This window comes from Lagenorhynchus albirostris, chromosome 11 (assembly GCF_949774975.1).
Source record: "Lagenorhynchus albirostris chromosome 11, mLagAlb1.1, whole genome shotgun sequence".
NCBI lineage: Eukaryota > Metazoa > Chordata > Mammalia > Artiodactyla > Delphinidae > Lagenorhynchus > Lagenorhynchus albirostris.
In genome coordinates, this window is record NC_083105.1 from 14,493,584 (window position 1) to 14,517,343 (window position 23,760).

At 46.4% G+C, this 23,760-nt stretch overlaps 1 protein-coding gene across 1 annotated transcript in view; it reads left to right on the forward strand.

Annotated features, from left to right (window-relative positions):
• Nucleotides 1–2,784: 2,784 nt before the first annotated feature.
• The window catches only part of SYN3 (synapsin III), a 398,733-nt gene continuing 377,757 nt past the window's right edge, over nucleotides 2,785–23,760 (forward strand). The window contains exons 1-2 of the mRNA XM_060164685.1: nucleotides 2,785–3,134; nucleotides 21,259–21,316. Of these exons, the coding sequence (XP_060020668.1) occupies nucleotides 2,824–3,134; nucleotides 21,259–21,316 (369 nt within the window). The 5' untranslated portion in view covers nucleotides 2,785–2,823. The remainder of the gene's footprint in view (nucleotides 3,135–21,258; nucleotides 21,317–23,760) is intronic.

Consider the following 23,760-nt stretch of genomic DNA (forward strand, 5'->3'; position numbering starts at 1 on the left):
ATGGGGTTGGCAAAGATTTTTAAAAGCAGACACAGAAAGGACTAAATGCAAAAGAAAAACTTGGTAACCTGGACTTCATAAAAATTTTAAATTTCTGTTTATAAAAAGATATTCAGATAGACGTAATAGATGTCATATATGTACATATAAATGTGTATACATATGCACATATATACATAATTTTTGTATGTATAGGTAAAATACTCCTAATAACAAAAATATGGAAGTGTGGTCTCATCCTGTGGTATAATTTTTTTTTTCCATTGGGATGTTTTTATCTCGAGTAACAATTCACTTTTTTGTAAGAGTTATTTCATTCTGCCAGACTTATACTCATGATGGAAATGAAATGGTAAGCCAAAGACTGAGCGAAAATGTTCACAATATACATATCTGACAAAATACTTATATCCAGAATGTGTAAAGAACTCCTAAAAATAAATTAAAAATGTAAACAACCCATTTTCCAAATGGGACAGAGACTTGAACAGACACTTCACCAAAGAAGGTATATCGATGGCCAGTAAACCCATGATAGTTGCTTATCCTCATTAGGTGTCAGAGAAAATAAAAACACCATGAGTGGGGCTTCCCTGGTGGCGCAGTGGTTGAGAGTCCACCTGCCGATACAGGGGACATGGGTTCGTGCCCCAGTCCGGGAAGATCCCACATGCCGTGGAGCGGCTGGGCCCGTGAGCTGTGGCCGCTGAGCCTGCGCGTCCGGAGCCTGTGCTCCGCAATGGGAGAGGCCACAACAGTGAGAGGCCCGCGTACCGCAAAAAACAAGAAAAAAACAAAACACCATGAGATCCTGTTTTACACCCACTAAAACGGCTAAGATTAAAAAGATGGACAACAGCCGAAGGTTGGTAAGGATTTGGAGCAACTAGAACTCCGATAAAAGGTGCAAAATAGCACAACCGCTATGGGAAGCTTTTGGACAGTTTCTTAAAAAATTAAACATGTGCCTACCCTATGACCTAACAAATTAACTTCTAGGTATTTTCCCAAAGAAAAAGTGAATCTCTCAATCAACCTTTCTCTCTGTCTCTGTCTCTCCTTGCCCCTCCCTCTCCCCCTCTCTCTCTCCACAAAATTACTTAAATAAAACATCCTAAGAGCAGTTCTATTCAGAATACCTCCCAAACTGGAAACATTTCAAACATCCTTCAACAAGAGAATGTAGTAACAATTTGTGGTTTATTCATCCAGCAGAACACTACTCAGTGGTAAAAAACAGAATGACTCTTGATACGTACAACATAGCTGAGTCTTGAAACCATTATGTTGAGGGAAAGAAGCTGTTCATAAAAGAATAATACACAATCACATTTATATAAAGTTCAGGAATAGCTAAAATTAATATACGATGACAGACATCAGCAGAGCATTTGTCTATGAGGACGTGTGGATTGACCAGAAGGGGACACAGGAGAATTTCCTGACGTGAATGGAGTATACTAAATCTTCTGCCAGTGTATACATTTATTAAAACTCCAAGAATTGTACACTTATGGACTATGCATCTCACTCTAAGTAAATTTTACCTCAACAAAAATATAAAATAATCTTAACAAAAAATATAGGTGGGGTTGAATTGCATGATATAAACAATCATTTTTCTCAATGAGCTATTTTGATCTCACATGAACAGTTTGGTTTTTTAAAACTTAACTGTATTCTGTTCAGAAAGGAATGCATTTGTTTATTAATCTGCTGGGGCTGCCACAACAAAACACCACAGACTGGCTTAAACAACAGAAATTTATTTTTTCACAGCTCTAGAGGCTGGAAGTCTGAGATCAGGGTACCAGCATGGTTGGTGTCTGGCGAGAGCTCTTATGCTAGCTTGTAGACTGTTGCGTTCTCCCTGTCTCCTCACATGGTGGATAGAAACAGAGCAAGCTCTCTGGTGTCTCTTTTTATGAGGACGTTAATGCCATCATGAGAGCACCACCCTCATGGCCTCATCTAACCCTATTACCTCCCAAAGGACCCCTCTCCAAATACCAGCACATTGCTGATGAGGGCTTCAACATATGCATTTGAAGGACACAATTCAGTTTGCAGCTGTAAGTATTCTAGAAAATCTGGAAAACATAGGTAAGTGGAAAGAAAAAGAAAAAACAAAAAACCCTGTAGTCGCATTACCCAAATATAGTCACTTAACATTTTGATGTCTTCTTCTTTCCAAAGTTTTATTATTTCAACTTTTATGTGGTTGTAGTCATTCTGCACCTATAATCTTGTATCATGATCTTTTAAATTACAACATAAAATTTTTTCTATGTTACTAAAATCCCTTTTTAAATACCTCTTTTTAATAGCCACAAAAGGTTCTGCTGAATGACTGTGCTGCAGTTTACATGTTCATTATCTTGTGGTCAGATGTTGAGATACTTGCCAGTATTTTGCTAGTGTAAATAATGCTGTGATAAATACGTTTGTACAAGAGGCTTTTTCTGTAACTCGGATTTCATTCTTGGGGTAGAATTCCAGAAAATGGAAATTGTAGGTTAAAAGGGTATGGTCTAATTAGATGTCGCCAAATGCCTTGCCAGAAAGATGTCCCACTTTGCACTGCCCCCAGCAGCAGGGCAGGAAGGGGCATCATCTGTTTGCTCTTAAGGGGCTGAGGTCATTTCCACTAATGTGTTTGCTGGCCTGTTTCCATAGGTAGAAAAAGACAGCAGCAGCCGACTTGCGTGGGACTCCCCTGGCTCTTGTGCCCGAGACCCTACCACTCCCTCTGCCTGGCAGCCTGTGTTTTGGGCCTCACCGAGACAGTCTGAGTAGGAACAAGCCATCGCATCATTCACAGCCATGAATTTCCTCCGGCGACGCCTCTCTGACAGCAGCTTTGTGGCCAACCTGCCGAACGGCTACATGACAGACCTCCAGCGCCCAGACAGCTCCACCAGCTCCCCTGCATCCCCAGCCATGGAGAGGAGGCACCCCCAGCCCCTGGCAGCCTCCTTCTCCTCTCCAGGATCCAGCCTTTTTAGCTCCTTCTCCAGTGCCATGAAGCAGACCTCACAGGCCCCCTTGGGGCCGATGGAGTCTCCAGGTCCCTCCACGCCTGTTGTTCAAAGGCCCAGGATCCTGCTGGTGATCGATGCTGCCCACACAGACTGGTAAGCGGGACTCTGCAGGTGCCCCCTCCCCAGGGGCAGGAGAGGAGATGGGGCTTATCTCCCTCGTGGGGAAGAGAGAGGGGAAGAGCTGTGAGAGGCTCTGTGGTATCAGAGATTGGCAGGAGGGAAGGCCACTAATGCCAAGCACCATGGCAGCTACTTTGTGCCATGCTCTGTCCAAAGGGCTTTGTATTTAAGGTCTGAAATCTCTCACCTGCAAATCCAAAATCCAAAAAGCTCTGAAACCTAGAAAATAGTTTATAACCCATTTGGCAACAAAACCTGATCTGAAGGAAAGTTAGACTGTAATAGTCTTCATTGGGCCACTCACCGTGCTTGTTCATATGATTTGCTGCAGACATCGTAATACATTTGATATGGGGTACTGCCCAGAGCTCACTGGAAGTATTATATAGTATATGGTATATGCACTGTATTACTTTTCTAAAAATGGAAAACTTAAAACCTGCAGTAACTCTGGCAAGTTGCTTGACCTCGTTCGGCTTCAGCCATCCTCTCTCATTGAATGGGGTTGCTATGAGGGTAAAAGAAACCAACAAAGGCCCACAGTCCTTATCTGAAACACTTGGGAACAGAGTGTCTGAGTTTGCATCCCTACTCTTTCATGTACTGGCAGTTTTGTTCCAGAACCTGTCCTCTTAACAGCAAAGGTAGGCAGAAATGACAACCCTTCCAGTCTCTTCCCAGGTATGCCCCGCCCCGATAGATGGTAAGCATCCTGGGGGGCAGAGACTGGACACATGTGTCAAGGTTATTGCAGCAGTAGTTCCACAGGTAGTTACTGAGCACTGACTGAGTGCAAATAACAGTCTTAGGTACTCAGGTAAGTAATGAACAGGCCCTGCACACATGGAACTGCAGGTAGAAAAGAGGTCTCTACTCCAAATTTTTGGTAGACAGATATGATAAATATTATCATTCCAGTTGGAGACATAGAATTTGCAGTCCAGGAAGTAAACCCAAATGTGGAGACATAGAAGCACACCATCCAGGGCAATTCTGACAGTGGACCCATGGATGCCATGGGAGCTGGAGGGCAAGGTTTTCTGCATGCATCTCCAAAAGCTGCCACAAAGTAGGCATCCAGTAAATATGTATTAAATGAATAAATTAATGTATTCAGTTCCCTTAGCATGCCAGGTGCTCTGTTATTCTGTCACGGATGTGTGCACTCACATTCATTCCTTGAGGAGTTAACTCAGGTTGGGAATGGTTGAGCCTATACTTTGGAGTGGGAGATATTTATAGTTTTTAGCGTATTCAATACAGTCAACATTAAAGCATGTCCAGCAGGTTCAGACATTAGCCGTTATTTTCCTGCGAAGAAATCACTTCATCTTAACCAGGGTAGTCATGTGCCTTGCCTCTGTTCTGACCCAGTCTGAATTGTCTTCAATGATGCTGCTTGCTTGAAGGGTCTTATATGAAGCCTTGTTCATCTCTGCTTATGCTCTTACGTAAAGCATCATATTTAGGTTCTGAGCCAAGGGGTTGATTTCTGCAGAGGTGTGGCTTCCATGCACTCTCGCCTGTGCAATCCTGCTGCCTATCTGCCTGGTAATCAAAATGCATACATGGCCTTTGCAGTCCTCTGTTTCTCTTTAACCCAATTTGACCTTGATTTTGAGTGTTCTCTGCCGACTGTGTTATCCCTGGTTCAGTCAGGGATAACATGGTATGGTGATGGGGGGTATTTGTCTAAAAAGTTGCTTCCTGTGTGGAGGCTGACCTAATAAATGGCAGCATGGTGCAGTGGTTAAGAACTCAGACTTCAGAGCTGTCTGGATTCAAATCTCTACCCCATAATAGCTATATGACCTTTGAACGTTAACTGCATCTAAATGGGAATAAAATGGTACCTACCTGTAGAGTTAATATATGTAAGTACGGTTAAAATCTGAGTTACTATAGAAGTGTTTGGGATGTGTCTAGTAGACAGTAAGTGCTATTTAAGTGTGTATTATTATTGCAGACTATTGTTACCTTCTGTGCAATATTAATCATCTTGACAGCAGCTCCTGTAGGCATGCCTATTTAATTTCTTTATGCCCAATATTAGGCAGAGTGGATTAGGATTTACCCCTGTTGTACTAAGGTTTTCTAATGATCACTCTTCCCTGCTAGCTCTCAGATGATCAAGTTGGGTCTTATTAATTAATCTCTGTCCCCCACAGTGCCCATATGGTGTGTAGTGTAGTGTAGGCGCACAGTGAATGAGATTGAAATGCCATGAATAGCCTCAGCCAAGTAACATCTAAATTTTGACTTTGGTCCTCAATCTCTCTAATCCACAGGCAAGACCAATGTGTGAATGTTAGGCTGTGCACCCTGGTGGGGGACACAATTTTTGGCCAGAGGAATTTCTTCCAGTCTGTTTCAGTCACGCTTCATATGCCCACAGGTTAATTAGGTCTTGAGAACAGCAGTCCTTTTCTTGCCTCTCAGTGGTTAAAAAAGTGGAAAGGTGAGAAACTGAGACTCATTATGTCACCTGGAAGTTGGCTCTGCACTCATTGGATGTTTGTGACAGAGACTTCCTACCCGCACGTAACAGCTTCTCCTATAGAACTCCATCCTAGATCCTTTAAGAACTTGCAGGCCTTTCCAAATACATTCCCAGCTTCCCATATTGATGCTGGCTGCCTTAAACCCCAATCCTTCACTGCAGAGTTCCCAAAGGATGCCTGTCCCCCTGATACCAGGAGTGGCCAGGCGGTGGCGGGCCAGCCCCACTGTCCCTGGGTGGCTTTGGCAGAGCCTTGCTGCCTGGGGTCAGCCCTCTGCCCAGCCCCTCCTTCATTGTGCAGACTGTTTCCTGAGAGGAAGAGGCTGTTGAAGGGGGAGAAGCCAGCTCACACAGCCCCTTTCTTCCTCCTTTGAGATGGTAATGAGTGGGGAGAAGATCCACCGTCTGGACTGAGAGTGAATCCACCAGGAACAATGTGGCTCCCTTTTCTTCCTTGTCAGCCCCAGTTCCTTCTCTCTGTCATCGCTTTCCAGGTCCAGGACCCTGCTGCAGAGTCAGGTTTCCTCGTGGGTGAGAGAGTTGCAGGAACCTCCCACTCTTGCTTCCTGACAGGCCAGCTTGCATACTCTCTGAACCAGCCTGGGCCCCCCAAGGATGATCTGATACCTGGCCAGTGAACGGGGGAAGGGGCGTGAGGTGGTGAGGGGAGGACTTGTCATCTTCTGAGGAGACACAGAGGGTCCCAAAGCCACCTTTGCTGGGAAGAAGGACTCATGGCCGAGCATTTTAAGATCCCACCAGCTTTTGGGGTTGCCCCAGAGGTGAGCCTGGCTACATCAAGGATGTTGGGGAGCTTTGGACCAGGATCACACCCCAATAAGGTCTGGCTCAGTAGTAGGTCTGAACTAAAGCTCGTGCTGTCCGCTGGGATGATGGGAGATCAGTCATCCTTGAGAACCACAAGGGAAAGGAGAAATAAAACAAAAGCATTTCAAGCTCAGTTTTCTTCAGCCCTACTTGCGTAGAATTTTCCAACAGTTTCACTGGTCTCAGGCCTCTAGGCTTGACCTCACCTCCTGGTTACCTTTCATGTTACCACCGAAGTATCATCTTTCTGAAAATACAATCTGATCAGTTTGCTCGCACGCCCCACCGTGTATTCCCTTTTATAACCATTTGGTGGTGCATCATTGCCCTCAGGTTCAAAGTCAGAGTCATTAAGCAGGTCTGCCCTCCCTCTAGTTCTGCCTCCAACTTCACTTCCTGCTTTGCTGCTTATTCTGCAGGAATAGCAATGATTTGTAGTTTTCAAACACACCTCTGCCTTAGCACATTCTGTTCCCTGCTACCTGGAATACCCTTCCCTATCTTGTTCACTGAGCCAATCTCCATTCATCCTTAAAAGCCTGCTCAAGTGTCACGTCTTCTCTGAATTCTTCCCTGACACACCTAACCCTGCCAACAGTGCTAATAACTACCTCCTTTGATAACTTAAAATATATTCCATTGTGTCACTGCAGCACACATGACACTGTATTATAATTAGCTTTAGGTGGCTGTCTCTTCTGCAAGAACAAGGTATATGTCTTATTCTTTTTTGTATCCCTGGTGCTCAACACATGTATATTTTCAATTAGCATATGTCATTGTTCCCAACCCAGTCCAATCAGGACAACCTTTATTGGGCATCATTGGCCCTGAAACTCACCTTACTTTAGAAGTCAGCAATATAGTACATACAGTTGAGGGGTTTCCAGTTTTACTCACCTGTGTATAAAGTCTTGGCTCTTTATTTTCCAGTACATAGCTAGAATAACTGTAAGGCAGCTATTTGAGATTCATAAACAGATGAATTTTTAAATTATTCACAGAATGTACTGGAACCCTAGGTTTGATTTTTTAAAAGGAGAACATTGAATATGACCCCAAGAAAGATTGTTCATAACCAGGTCAGGGTTGAGTATACTTCCTTGTTCTCAGTTTTACCTGCAAGGTCTCAGGAGCCCGAATGGACTTGGGGAGGGGATGTTGGGGTGAAGGGGACATAGAGCAGCTAAGCCCTGGCCTCCACCCCTCCCTCCAGTGGCCTCTGGAACCCTCCTCTCCTCTTGCCTCATCAGTGGTCCTTGTTCCCAGAATGTCTGCTATCCCCTTTCAACAATTATCTATTGTTACCTTCCCTTTTATTCTCCACCCTTCCCTAGGATTTCTTTTTTATTTTATTTGTTGAGGAAATGAAAAGAGGATTCTTAGTTTGAAACACCCCTTAACTACTATGCTTTCAGCCTGGAGTTTGTGAGGTTATACCATTCTACTAAATGATGGCTAATGATACTCATTAAAGCACCTTGGCCATGTCTAGATTCACCAAGAGTTCTTATGCTGTGTGATAATTTGTGTCCCCATGACCACCACCCCACGCATGCCTACTTGCTATCTTTGTATCCCAGCGCCTAGAACAGGGCAGGCAGATAATAGGGGCTAGGAAACATCTGTTAATTGAATGAGTGATTTGAAGGTGATGTTATTGGTAATGACAAGGGTGAAGGTGTGACAGTGAAATTGAGGAGTGACCTTGGTGGTATTCTTCAACCCTCTTTTTCCCTCTCTCACTTACTACTCAATCCAACAGAAAGTTACAGTGGCCATGGTGAGAGCATTTACACCATGGAAATTGGCAAGTGCTACAAACCAGGCATTTAGGTCTCCCCAGAGAGCCAGTTGTTAAGCATTTGCCAGCACACCACTGCTCTTTGCACTTCCTGATTTTACTGGGGAGCATTTTACAGGTGAGGAAGCAGAGCACAGACATACCATGCACCTGCTTGAGGAACCAAAGCTAGGAGAGTGGTAGGCTGGGACTTGAATGGAACTAACTTCTTGAAAGGCATTTCGCATGGTGACCTGCCTACTGCTGACCACTGCCCAGGGTTTTAGTGTTTTGCATGAGGTAGATGCTGAAAAATCTTGGTTGAAAAATGAATGAACATACAAATGAATAGAATAAACCACGAGCTCCTTGGGAATAGGGTCATGTCCTCATCATCGTCATATGGCGAACACTTGTGCACTTTCTATGACCAGACATTGTGCTAAATAGTTTTCATAGATTCTCTAATTTAATCCTCCCAACAACTGTATGGAGTACTATTACTGTTCTCATTTTAATAATAAGGAAAACTGAGGCTCTGAGCTCAAAATGAGAGCAGATGCTGGTGGCATCTGGATCAGCTCAGGCCATCCAGCTGGCAAGGCTGGGCATCCCTGTTCTCTTATCATTCTTCCCTCTCCCACCTGAGCACAGGGTGCCAGCCCATGGAGCAGGACTCTGGAGCCTCACATGTGTGCACGTACCCACATATGCTCGGTGTCTGAGGGCAGGACTGCTTGTTACAGCACTGTAGCCAAGCACAAGATCCTGGTGCCCTCATCCTCAGAGGAAAGCACCCACCTCGAGTTAGGCAGCCCTGCCCTACCAGTGCCTTTGGGCAGCCAGAATGTTAAGCACTGTGCCAGGGGAAGAGGGGCTTCCTGCAGCCAACCAGACACTTGTGAGCTCAGGCTTGGAAGCTGGACCCTTTGCAGAAGTGGCCCTTGGACTATTTTCCTCTTTTTAAAGCACCAAGGGAGCTCCGACAGGGTCTTTTCTGTTCTCTTCTCCTGTGTTTTTATATTAAAGTGTGATTTCCTAACACGTGGCTGACATGATTCCCCAAGAGAGTTAAAAATCGGGAAGAAGATAAAATGCAGAGAACTCAGGGCTGGCAGGTGGCAGGTCAGGATTGAAGTGCCAGCTCTGCCACTCACCTGCTCTGAGGACTTGGCCAAGCTGCTTTACCTTTCTGAGCCTCAGTTTCATCATGTGTAAAGTGGCCTCATAATGCCACCCCCTTCACCATACCACTAAGCTCACAAGGAGGTATGAGGCTCCAATGAGAGCACTCTGTTCCTCTCCTTCATGGACGTTTTTCAGTGTGACGGTTTGTTTACCTGTGATGCAGTTCTGCTCTAGAACATGAGCTCCAGGAGGTAGAGTTTAGACCTCTCTTGTTTAACCACCATATCCCCGGAGCCTAGCACGGTGCCTTGAACTTGGTACAATAGGATAAATGGAGGATATAATTAACAAGCAAATGGATGCTTTTGCCAAGGCTGTTATTATTATTAAGGGAAAGTTCAGGATTGAGGATGCCCTGGGGGAGAGCCTTTCTCAGAAAGCACTCAGCTGCCCTGGAATTCGGGAAGGGTACCAGACACTTCCATGCTGTTCCCCAGGCTCCTTCCTCCTTCCTGCCCAGCTGATAACTCAAAGGCTCCAGCCTCCACCTTAGAGTTGAGCTGCTTCAGGCTGCTTGAGTGAAGGTTGAGCGAGGACTGCAGGGTGTCTTGGCAGCCCGAGAAGGCTTGCTGTGACCTAATTGGCCCCAGGGTGACCAGGACTTTCCACTTCCCACTGTGCCACCTTCTGAGGGGGCGGGGGAGCAGCATTAACTCAGAACTGGCATCACCAGCAGAGGTTTTGGGTAGAGTTATCGGTTTTAGCCAATAAAAATACAGGATACCCGATTAATACTTAGATAAACAATGAATCAGTATAAGTATATCCCATGCAATATTTGGTATAGACTTACTTATACTGCAAAATTGTCTGTTGTCTACCCGGGATTCAGCATTAACTGGGTGTTGGGACTTCCCTGGTGGTCCAGTGGTTAAGACTCCGTGCTCCCAATGCAGGGGTTCCGGGTTCTATCCCTGGTCAGGGAACTAGATCCCACATACCACAACTAAAAAAGGAAAAGATCCTACATGCCGCAGCGAAGATCTCGCACGTGGCAACGTAGATCCCGCATGCCACAACTAAGACCCAGGGCAGCCAAATAAATAAATAAATATTTTAAAAAATATATTTAAAAAAAATTTAACTGAGTGTCCACTAGTTTATCTGGCCACGCTACTGATGGAGGTGGCAACGAGAGACAGTGCCCAGCCCTGCTAATATGCGCCCAGTGAGAGGCTGGCCCTTGCATATTTTTGCTTTCTGGTTGGGGAGCCAAACCAGGCTCTCCCAGTCGACCCCATGCTCAGGAAGCAGCTTTCCCTGCCTGTGATGAGGACTGAACAATCTAAGTTACTAGCAGGGCAGGAGCAAAACCAAGTGGCAGTCTCAAGGCAGGCTGCCTGGGCCCCTGTTCTCTCACTGACTTATGTGACCTTGGGCAAGTCTGACCTCTGAGCCTCACATTCCTCAGTTGTAAGGCAGGATCGGATCGTGGCACATCTTTCACGAGGGGTCACTATAGAGTTAGAGATGATGGCATGGGTGGGGCTAGTACTGGGCTTAGCTGCCATACAGGCACTGAAATGGTAACTGGTATTAACAATTAATTGCAATCACTAATTGATAGTGAATATAATAGCACTGGGAGCCAGGGGGAAGGAAGCCACTTGGCATGTTTCTCAGTTCAGCTGGATATGCCTGAGAGCTGTCTCCTAGAAGCCCTGGAGGAGGGCTGTCTGGATGCTGGTAGGCTGGCATACTTTCTACTCTGAAGATGAGAAGATGGGGGCCGAGCTGGTCCCCTCCTCCTGGAGTTGGCTCGGGGTGGGGAGCTCAATGGGGGATACACACCTCTCTGTTGAAGACACTTGGCTCTAGGAAACAAAATCCTTATGCCTCCCTCTACCACTTCCCCCACATCTAAGACTCTCCTTGAACAAGGACGGGGCCCTGCCAGTTCCCTGTGGGGTAATCCAGAGGTGGAGGGAGAGGGAGCTAAGAAAGTCTTGATGAGAGGGGTCTTGCCACCCTCCTACTCCCTTCACCTGCTGACTCACAGAGGCCACCTCACACAACCTGGTGTGGTGCTGGACTTCTGGACTCGTCCTTCCACTCCGGGCACCCTCTGCCACTCCCCCTCCCTCCACCCTGGTGCCTGGGCGGGGAGGGGCCTTGGGCATTCCCCAGCAGCCTGCCCCGTCGCCTGGACACCAGTGCCGTTTTCCCAGGCCCGGCCCCTTTTATCAGGAGGACAATGTACACACACAGTGAGGGCCTTGTGTGGCACCCAGGCCCCGAGCCCTTTGACTTGAGGAATTTTTCAAGTGCTGACCTCTCTCCGTGAGGTCCCCCCGCCATCCAATCCAGAGGCCTGATGCCCCTGCTGCTTCCTACCCTGCTCTTGCAGGGAGAGAGGGAGAGAGGGGAAAACAGTGAAGAGTTGTCTCCTGCCCTGGTACAGTCTTCACCCTCTGAGACTGTGGCTAGGAAATCTGGGGGAAGTGTCTTTGAGCAGAAGGGAATGTGGGGAGGAATCTGATATGTGCTGTTTCTTCCTAAGTTCTCCCTTCTCTGCTGATACTGTGAGCTCTCAGTGGAGCCACTTTCCTCTCTGGGCCTCGGTTTCTTCATAAGTCAAACAATGACAATAGACTAAGATCACTGTCTCCAAAACACTGTTTCCATCAGAATGACATTCAGACTACCAGGCACCACCCTACACCTTCTGTATTGGATAGAGTTCATTGTTTGCAAGAAAAAGAAATTACTTCGGCTGACTTAGGCAAAATGGGAGTTTATTGAAAATATGTGGGAGGCTCACAGAATGAAAAGAAAAGCCATGAAGACCTGAGTTTAGGAGAGGTCAGGACCCAGGGCTCTGCCAGGACCTAAGAGGCAGGGACTTGTGGACAGTCTCTGGAGACGTCAGCTCCTGTTTCCTCCCAACCTTGTGCCTCTCTGCTCAAAAATCAAATTCCTGAGCAAGAACAAACCTGGCTGGTTCCACAATGTGTCCTGGGGACACTTGGGGACAGTCCCATCAAGACTGTGTGCAAGAGAGAGGCTTGGTTCCATGTATGCAAGTACAGATGGAGGTGCTGTTACTAGAAGTCAGAATGGGTGCAAGACAGGCCACACTGAGATGTACCCCTAGAACTATGGAGTTAAAATATCCAGAGGAGAGCTCAGGAAACTATTTTTTTAAATGATGAAGAGCCAAGTTTAGAAACCACTGAGCTAGAGGACTGGTTTCATGTGGCTCCCAACTGGTAGAACCGAGGCCAATGAAGCAGACGAATAGGGAGACATGTCAGCTCAGTGTACAGAATGGTAAAGTCATCCAAAGACCACGTGGGCTTCCCGGTGAGGGAGTGAGCCCCCTGTCACTTGCAGGTATTCCAGTACAACTGGGCTGGTGATTTGGGAGGAACAGTGCAGAAGAGGCTCACACTCTAAACGAGTCTGCCTGCAAGCCCTTAAAGGAGTCTCAGACCTGCAGCTTTTCATTTTCCCCACTCTGGCTTTGTGTCTCAGTCACTTTTCCTGCCTTTGCCCTGCTTTTTTCTGAAGAGTTCAACTGTTCAACTTCTGAGTCTTCTGTCACCCTCCAAAATGTGGTTTTCTCGCCTAGGTCCTCCTCTTTCGAAGGAGTCCCTCAGATGCCATGGGCTCTCCTAGCAGTAGCTGTTCCTGTTCCTCCAGACTTCACCTGCCTGGTTATAGCCTTGCCCTGCGGGAGGCATGGCACTGGATGCATGCCAGCCTCATTACAGAATGTCTTTCCTCCTGGGTCCTGTGGAAGCCTGCCTGGGACGTGTTTCCTCGACAGGAGGGAGGCTGTAACGGCAAGAGAGGGGATGGTGCTTTGTGTCCATTTTCCTGACCTCCAGCTCTGAGTTGGGAGAAGGGGTGGGGGTGTGGGCTTCCTGAGGGTTTGCACGGAGCTAACTGCCATTTTCGTAATGGAATTTGTTAAATTAGGGGTTTTCTGTGCAGTTGCTCACAGGAGACAAGGTGGTCAGTGAGTGAAGAGGCAGGTGTTAGGAAAAGGCATGGGCACAGAGAAATATTTCCCTGCTACAAGGAAAACAACAGCGCAAGCTCCATGACACATGTATCTGCCACTTGACTCTGGCTGCAGAGAGACAACAGGGAGCAGTGGGGATTGTTGAGCGTGGGAACTGATGCCCTTCTGAAGGCACTAGCTGCCGTCCACTCAGCCACTTTTTGCCATGTGGGAATACAGGTCTGGTGTTGCCCAGTTCTTGATTTTCAGGGGAAGCCAGAAATCTGAATTCTTCATATGAATTTTCTATTTTAAAATTAAAATTATGTAATTTAAGTCCAACAAAACAAGACTGTGGACTCCATGAGGTTTGCCAGTTGGCAACTTCTGATGAAGACAGGAGTCAGGGTAAATATTCCTCATCTGGACGTGTCTCCTGGCTAGACCAGGAGCGCTAGGATGGCAGGGGGCTGTTTTGTTCAGCATAATTCCTAGGGACTAGCACAGTGCTAAGCACATAGTAGACCCTGGATGGAGGGGTGGAGGGATGGAGGGATGGATGGGTGGATGGATGGGTGGATGGGTCGATGGATAAGTGGAGGGAGGGAGGAGGAGGGAAAATGACTTCTCACAGCCTTCTCCTTCTGTGCCCTGCACTTCTCACCTTGACAGGCCTCACACCCCCTTTCTAAATCAAACACTTAATATTCTCATGGTCCCCTTCTCATCCTCCTTATACCATCTAAACTCCTTTTACGGATGATCAGATATAAGTCACTTGCACCTTGGTATGAATTACCTTTCAGTGTGTAACTGTTTTCATGGGCATTTCCCCAGATTGAGCTCTTAATAGATGCTCATTAAGCGTTTGCTGAGCGAACAGCTTAGCCTTCTAAATGTGAACTGTCTTGGTGGAGTGAAGGCTGTGGATTTTCAGAATTCTGTGGGAATGAGGGTGACACAATGTTGTGTCTTTGGAGAGAAGAGGGCTAGGAACTGGGAGATAACATTCTAGCATGATCTCTGCTGTCAGAGTGAGTGGGTGGCTGACGATTTTGTTTACCCTAAAGGCTGGTGCTGGGGAGGAAGAGGAGCTCCCAGGTGGCAGCCAAGGCAGGATTCCATCATGCTAGACATGAAGCAGGAGTTCCATTTAGAGCAAGGAAGATACTGCCACCTTCCCCTAAATGCTATGTCACTTCCTCAGGTACATGCCCACTTGTTGAAGGACAGGAGAGAAAGAGATGAGCAGTAAACACTTGCCAGGTGTCAGGGATATCATTCATGGGGCCTTATAGCAGACATAGTGGTACATAGTGATGTGCTTACTTTTTCAAATGAGACTGGGGCTCAGGAAGGTTGATGTTTGAGGCACCACTAGGAAATAAATAGCAAATAGCAGAGCTGGAGAGGACCTGGGTCTGTCGTCTGCTAACGCTAGCAGTGCCTGCCCACCTCTTTACCTGGAGGGTGAAGTCCACCTCAGCAGCCCACCAGTGAGCAGCCCACTTGCTGGCACGTTTTTGGCAGGTTCCCAGAGGCCTTCAAATCTGCGTCCTCATTTTATCCTCATGATCCTATGGGTGGATCTTCCCAGCCCCACCCTGTAGATAAGGAAGCAGAGGCTTGTTCAAAATTTGCAGGTGCCAGAGCTGCAAATTCAAATCTAGGTCTTCTGCTCCATGCCCGTCACTCATTTTTCCTGCTTATTGGGAGACATGCCCCAGGAAACTTCATCAGCCCCCTGAGCGCCACCAGTGCCTGCCCAACTCATTTGTCCTTGTATGTGCCTTTCACACACATACACACACATCAGACCTTCTCAGATTCATCTTTGCAGCCCTTCGTCCTGGCAAAGGATAAGTACCAAACATTGGATGGATGGATGGATGAACTGGGCCACTTCACCAGGGAAGTAGCCCCTGGCTCTCAGACTGGGCTGGGTCCCTTTCTGTGGGCTAATGCCCTGTGTGGTCGTTGTCCTTTATGGGTCTCTCCCTCCTGTTAGGTAGTAAACCCCCTGAGGCCAAGAACTCAGGGATGAGGATGTTATCTTCATCCCTGTTTCCTTAAAGTCTGCAGGCTCGAGCACACAGTAGATGGTTAGTACAAGTGTGTTAAATGTCTTCCAAAAAAGCCTTCCCTCGCTATCCCAGGTCAGACCTCCCTGCTCCTCACATCCTACCCTGTACCACCTTGTTCATTGTATTCATCATTTCCTTTTCACCTGGTTAATTTCCTGAGTTTTCCAAGAGCTTGTTAGCTCCACAAGAGCAGGGACTGTATCAGCCTTTCCCCTCATGCCTAGTAGGGTGCCCAGTCCTTACGAAGCTCAGTAAGTAGTGGTTAAATGAGGGAGTGAATAAATGATATGAATTGTGATCAGAGCTGCCCACACAAATCTCCTTCCCTATTGCTGTCGGAAGCCTACGAGGGGACATTCATCATATCATGTGGCTCCAGGCCCTAGTATGTCTCACTTCCTCACCTTCACAGATCCCTGTACAGGTGCAAGGGGCCTTGTCACTCTCAGAGGGTCCCTCCCTGTCCTAACTCACTGGAGCCCCCCCAGTTGCAAAGAGGTACGATGAGGCTGCTCCATCATTGGAGGGTCCCCTCTGGCAGTGGGAGGGGACCAGGAGGGTTAGCTATTCTTAAGAGTAGATAATGGAGCTAGAATTGGATCTCTGAGTTGGAACTCTGTGTTCAAAGGCCCTGCTTTTGTCACACCTTCATCCATCCAAGCTGTCATGTGACCCTCCTCATCCTGCTAACTGAGAAAACCCTGAGTGTGTCCACCTTCAGGGTTCTCCTGTGTGGTCTGTCATCCATCTCCCCCAGCTTCTGTCCAGGCCACAAATGAGCAATGGGCATGTTACATCAGAAATAAGAAAATCTGTTTCTAGGGCCAGATCCCTGCTTTCGTTCTCCTCCAGCTACTCTGAGACAGAACATTCCTGACCCTCTCCTCCCCGGGAAGGGCACTGCCAAGGCCTAGCCTCATTGACTGTACATCCCAGATGGGATTTATTAAAAGGGTGCTGCTTGGACACAGGTGGATCCTGTTTGTGCTAATTCTCCTCTTCTGCCCCTCCTGCAGCCATGAAAGAACTCGGTATCCCTCCCCATAAATCTTGCTCACTCACCAAATCCCGCCTCCCCAAACTAGGGATTTCCCACCCAAGGCAGCACTGGTTTTATAATATTCTCCTTCCTGGTGCCTCTGATGTGGCAGTAAAATCTGAGACCACCCACAGAGATGGAAGCTTTGTAGAATCAAGAGCTTCCCCCAACCCCTTCCCAAGGCCAAGGACTTGACTGACTGGCCTGTGGATTCAGGGATCTCATTATGAGGATAAACATATTAGGGCATTAGGAAGAGGTCTGCATTAGGAAGACTGAGACCTCAGGCACAGTGGGGTCATCCATTTTGCCTGAGGTCAAACAGCCAGGCAATTACACAGGCAGCAACCCCAGCCCCCAGGGCATCTAGAATTCCAGACCATCCCTACCCTTTCCTCTGCCAGACAGAATGAGCCCCAGGCAAGGAGGCAGCAGTCTGTGTGGCCTGTCAGGAGACAGACTTCCGACTCTCGGCCAAGCAGGGGGATGGACTGCCTGACCCTTAGCTTCAGCCTGAGTCCGTCTGGCAGGCCCTGTAGTAAACATTCCAGAGATGGGCAAAACAAGTGTTTCTCCTCAGAAGGTGAGGCCAGAGATGCTTGGGTGGTATTGGTGTAGTGCTCTGAGTTCTGAGTTAGAATCAGAGTCAGAATCCCGTCGAGGGCTGCTAGGTTGTGTGTGTTGGACACTGAATGGTGGCCCCACACGGTAATGGGTATGGATTTGTAAGTGTGTTACAGCATTGCACCAGTAGATGGCAGTAGAGCAGCTGGAGCACTGGATGCCCCATGGCCTACCCCTGGAAACATTATTCATTTACCCAGTCAGCAAACATTCCTTAAACATGTGCCTGTGCCCTGGCACGTTGTGCTGCTTTTGGGAGATTCAGTGAGCATTAAGACACGGTTTCAGGTTTCCAGGAGCTCACAGACTAGGTGTATGGGGGCAGGGGACATGTCATTCCAGCACACAGTGATATGTGTTATATGGTTGCTAAGTACAGCGCCCCGTGGGAACCCAGAGGAGGGACACTTAACCTAGCCTCGTTAGGGGGGTTGATTTCAAGGAAACGGTAGTCAGGGATCTTGAACATGAGAAAGAGGTAACCAAGCAGAGAAGGAGAGAACAGCAAACACAAAGGCTCAGAGTCATAAAAGCATAGGAATCACAGGAAGTTGAGTGTGTGCAGTAGGTGGGCAGAAAACCAGAGAAGAAATGGACCATAGGTTAACAGGGTCCAGATCATGAAGGTCCCAGAGGGTCTAGCTGAATCCTGAAGACCTTTAAGCACAAGGTCTAACTCACCATTGCTGCTTAGAGGCTCTATGTGACTTTGAACCTGTGGGGGCTGGTCCTGGCCCTGCTGCTCCTCAGGGTGGACACTGGAGTCAATACAATAGGAGGAGGGATGTGAAGGACTTGTAGGCCTTCTGTACCAGTGCCACCTATTTACCATCAGCACCATCACCAATCTCTTATTGTGCTAACGGGGCAGATCAAAGTGAGATGAACTGTAATTCTGTTCTGTAACCCCCATGAGGGTAAGATTATGTTTGTTTGTGGGTCCCCACATACGCCCCCTGTAGCCACAGCATACACACTCGGTGGTTTCTTTGCTGTCATTGTTGATTCTGTTTCAGACCCTGGGCTGTATACTTTGGAGCTTACTCTGTGCCAGGAACCATTCTAAGTGCTTTGTACGTCGTGTCTCATTTAATCCTCACAGCACCCCTGTGGGATAGTTACTGTGATTATCTCTGCTTCCCATGTGTGGAAACTGAGGCACACGGAGGTTGAATGAGTTACCCAAGGTTACACAGTGAGTGAGTGGTGGCGCTGGGATTGCATCCAGGTGGTCTGCCTCTGAGCCCACACACTCTACTTACTGCTCTTCACGTACAGGATCAAGTGAGTTTCTCACCACACCTTGGCTGGCAGATGTTATCAGCACTTAACTGATGACAAAACTATGACCTGGAGGAGTTAAGTTCCTTGTCTTGGAACATGCAGTGAGTTGTAGAGCTAAGATTTTGCCCAAGCCTCTGTGATTCCAGATCCATGCTTTTCCCAGTATACCAGTGATTTCATTCATTAGTTACCATCCTGAGGTCCCAGGGTCATCCAGTACTTCTTGTAAACCCAAGTGACAGGGACCCCTGCCCTAAGTCATACTCTGGCCCTTACTAGCTACACTCCTGACAGCAAAGGAGGACCCTGCAAACTGCACCCTTTGATTTTGCAGTGGGTACCCAGACCTGTGGAAATCCCTGCGCATAGGGACCCAGACCCAATTCCACGGCCTGTGTAGGCCAATTCCCTGATCCATCCTCCCCAGACATGGCCAAGGCACTGTTGATGCCGGTGTGGGTGAGGAGATGAAGCTTGGCCATGTGGGCTGGGTCATCCACAAGCATGCACAAGAAGCTCCAGTGATGCAGGAGAGGAGGGTGGGAGGAGAATTAGGAAGGACGATGGAAATCAAGAGCTGGCAGCCCCCATGCCACCATGTGCTGGGTGGATCTCCAAGAATTCTGAGAAGTTTAAATTCTGACCCTTCCAGGTCATTATGAAGTTGTGTTGGTCAAGGAAGGAAGATAGGCATGTTTTATTTAAATGTTTGCTAGCTTTATCAATTTTAAATATCAGGCATATGATACATAGGCTTCCATTTGTTCTTTTGTCCCAGGCCCTACAAATATTAGAGGGGGGTCTTATCCCAGGGTCTGGGGTTTGCCAGCACTACCTTTAAGGATTCATAAAATTCACAAACTACACTGAAAAGGTTCTCTTTGCATGAGGCTGGCTGCACACACATTTTGTTGAAGACCATCCTGGGAGAAAAAAACAAATCTTGCTTTCAAGTCACACTAACAACTCCTGTTCCCATAAAGTTCTACCTACTTGACATCTGAGCCAGTCAACATTATAAGAAAAAGTGGCATTAATATTACAGCCATCAGTCAGTGGTTCAGGCAGTCGAGATGAACTCCACTGGCATCTGATAAGTGTGGATAGACTTCAGAAGCAGAGAGACTGCAGCTTGGTCAGAGAATTTGTAGCAAAGGTTCGATCTGGAAGGTTGAAAAAAGAGGTGGCAACATCGATGTTCCACTGATGGAAAAGAATAGAAGAAGAAACTAAGCAGAAGATTCTTGGATGTAACATTACTGATTAGAACTCAATCATGTGGTCATACCTAGCTAAATGGAGAGTTGGGATATACATTTCTTGGTGCCAGTCTATAAACACTCTCACTGTAGGCAAAGAGGAGAATTGGGATTGGGAGCAAAGAGCTGTCTGTGCCCCAGAGAAAGTCTATGGATATGCTTAACACGGTGCTCAGATTATAGCAAATCGCTGAGAACTATTAGTTTCATCATACCAACAACCAAAAAGAGCAGATGGAAACTTGTATTACTTTTGCTTTGCGGGAGGGCATCTAAACCCAGGAGCACCCCAATATTTGCTGCTGTTTTTCAGAGCTGAGATAAAAACATTGATGTGGCAATGGAAGTCCAGGATTAAAGCTGCTTAGGCAAAGTATTTCGTCTCCCTGGGTTTGAGTTTCCTTATTTATAGAATGGAAATAATAATACCCACCTCATGGTGGTAGCTGTGTTAAATGAGAAAGACTAGGGGTATAGCACAGTGTTTGGCACAGAGTAAGTATTCAACAATTATTCCCCCATCTATCTCTTCAATCATTTATTCTTTCAACAAATATTAATTGAGCTCTTACTGTGTGTGAAGCATTCTGGTGGGTGTTGGGAATAGAATGATGAGTAAGGTAGGTTGTTCCTGGCCTGGAGGAATTGTGTTATAGTTTGGTTGGACACAGGCATGAAACCCAGTTACTAATTGCAAGTAATTTCAATTATAATAAGTGCTATGAAAGAAAAGTAGAGTATGAAAAGAGAATTTATATGAGAAAAGAGATGACTAAGGTCAAGATTAGGGTGCTTACAGAGAAAAATGGGCAAGTGGATGGATTTGAGAAATAATTAGAATGTAGAATCCATGGGGATAGGGAGAGAGAAAGAGGAAACAAGAATGAAGTCTAGGTTTTTGCCTTGAGTGATGGATAGATGGGATGCCATTTATTGATAATGGGAAGACAGAAGCAGGGGTGTAGAGGAAAGGTGATGGAAGGGTGGTTGGATGGATGGATGGACCAAGGGACAGATGAGGTCTGCTTCAGATGAGGTGTCTCCTTGGAACCACTTGGGCTAGGAAGCACAATGTAGGAGCACAATGGGTTTGAATCCGGGCTCCCTTGTTTTCTAGATGGACAAATAAAGAAATGAGTAGTTGGATAGAGCGATTTAATACGTCCTTTATGGATCACATAGGGTATAACTCAAAAGAATTCTGCATTATTTATTTACGTAGGATTCTTTATTTCTTTTTATCCTTAAAATAATGTTTAGAAATATATCGTGCACGTATAACTATCTCCCTTTTACAGAGGATAAAATGGAGACACGGGGAGGTAAAGCAGCTTGGCAGAACCGGAACCTGAGTGTCCAGTCCTCCCATCCTGTACTCTTTCCCCTCTCTCACACAATATATATATAAAGAATGAGAAAATCACCTGTCTAGGTGGGAGAGAGCAGGAAGGTGGGGAATGTGTCTGGACATGCACGTCTGGGGGTAAAACCTTTGGGAAAAGGGAGGAAAGAGTGAAGCAGTCTGCATCCTTACTCAGTAGATTTCTTCCTCTCCTTCACAGGGCCAAGTATTTCCATGGAAAGAAGGTGAATGGAGAGATTGAGATCCGAGTGGAACAGGTAGGTTGGAGCTGAGGCTTTAGTGCTATCGCCGTGACTTTTTCTATAGCTGGAGCCATTCCCAGGAGCAACCTTCTTCCCCATCTTATATAACTATAATGAGTCAAGATTACCAGAAAAATCCTGACTTATACTTGGGAGACTTCTTAAATTCCAGAATTATTTAGTCCAATGGTTTTCAACCTTTTTGTTTTAACAGCAGAACTTTTATTCAAAGGAAATCGCAAGTAGGAGCCCGTTCTACCAAATTGAGACACGTAAAGCTTCTTTGATGGAAACGGTCATAGGGAGCCCAAAAGTCTGTCCGCTCCATCCTGTTCCACCTCCCTCCTTTCCCCACCGTGGTCCCTAAGGTGTCTCCTTGGAACCACCTGGGCTAGGAAGCACAATGGGGTTGAATCCGGGCTCCCTTGTTTTCTAGATATTGGGCAAGTCAGTCTTTCTGCGTCTCATTTTCCTTGGGATTAAATTATGTAAAGCTTCAAAAGAGATTAGAATCTTGAATACTGGCTCTTGTTATTACCACTGGTATCAACATCCATACCCCTCATTTTATAGGGAAAGAAGCACAGATTTGCCCATGGCTGCAATGGAAGTCAGAGATAGAATTAGGACCAGAACTTGTGGTCTCCAGATCCAGGGCTCCTTCCATTCATTCAGTGAACATTTGCTGGGGACTAACTCAATACCAAGCACCGTGCTTGGCCTTAGAAGGGCACATCAGGGCATGGGCTCTGGAGCTAGACTCTAGGTTCCAGTCCCAACTGTGTGATGTTGGTTCAACAATACTTGAGCTCTCTGAAGTTCAGTTGCTTCATCCATATAATTGGGGTAATCATAGCATCAACTTCACAGGGTAGCTGAGAGGATCAAATGAGTTAGTCCAAGAAAAGTACTTAGAATAGCACCTGTCATATATCAACACTTAGTAAATGTTACCCATTTATCATCATCCTCATCATCAAAGGCAAACAATTAATAAGATAGAAAAGGTTCCTGCTATAAGAGGAACTCAGAAAAGCATGATAAAAAAATAGAGAGGTGTGACTTTTATGGCACTCTCTGAGTTTTTTGTGTTGGAGGAACAGAAAGCTTTTCTGAGCATCAAATTTGAGTTGGCTTAGTATTAAAACACCTACAGCTTGAATTTCGATTTGATCCTGTGGCTTTCAAGTCAGTCCAATGTCTACTGGTTTTCCTTCTATGGCAAAGAGCAGGTTATTTTTGTTCACTTGACAAATATTTGTCAAACGTCTGCTATGCTAGCTAGCTAACACGTGGGGAACAAGGATAGAGAAGCAGAGGCTCTGTCCCAAAGAGCTTGTGGTCTAGGAAGGGAGGCAAGATAAGTCTTCACAGAACCTAACACAGGTAGAATCCAGGAAAGAGAGGTCCAAACTTAGTGCTGTGGGCACCAGAGGCCACAACTATTTGAGGGAGTCAGAAGTGACTTCAAGGAGGGGGTGGTATTTGAAATGGATCTTAAAGGATGGATAGTATTTCAACAAGTGGCGATTTCAACAGGAAGAGTGCATGAGACTGAATCAGCATGAGCAAAGGTAAGGAGCCTGGAAGTACAGGGTATGGAGTGATGTGTGAACACATTGTCGTTCCCTGGCTCCAGCCTACTCATCCTCCTAAATTCTCTCTCTCGGTGCAGAGTGCTACCATCTACCTTGCACCTTAGCCAGAAACCTGCATGGTCTCCTGGGTACCTCCCTCTCCCTCCACCACTATACCCATTCACCAGGTGCTGTGGACTCCATGTCCCGCGTCTCTCTAGTCCACCCACTGTTCTCCGTTCCCATTGCCTAGGTCCTTGGCTGAACCATCATTGGCTCTCATCCAATCTTCCTAATCAACAGCCTCCTAACTTCATCTTTTCATCCACTTCCAATTTATTTTTTGTACTAAAACTAGAGTGATCTTTCTAAAAAAACAAATTAGAATCTTAAAGTGTTAGCTTTAAAATTCCTTTCTCAAAGATTCTTTATTTGAGCCGTTCCACCCCAATCTAAATCAGGTAAGCTGCTTATTCCCTTTCATAGCACCTCAACTTTTCCTTCCTAGCCCTTATCTGAGTTTTTAACCACATATTTAGATGTGGTATTATTTGCATGAGGGTAGGGACGTTTGGATCTCACTCTGTTAAATAACACAGGGCCTGGCTTATACTAGAGCGGAAGCAAATATTTGCAGAATGACTAACTGATGGATTCCACAGATTCCAGGCTGCTTGTCAGTTTCCAATGGAGATAAATTGCTCTTCCTTAATCTTCCCTCAAAAATCTGAGTTTTCCATACACCATCTGGTAAATGCTCAGTTGCTAGCTGTCTCATCCCATTTGTGAAACCCCCAGGGGCATTTTTTTTTAACATCTTTATTGGAGTATAATTGCTTTACAATGGTGTGTTAGTTTCTGCTTTATAACAAAGTGAATCAG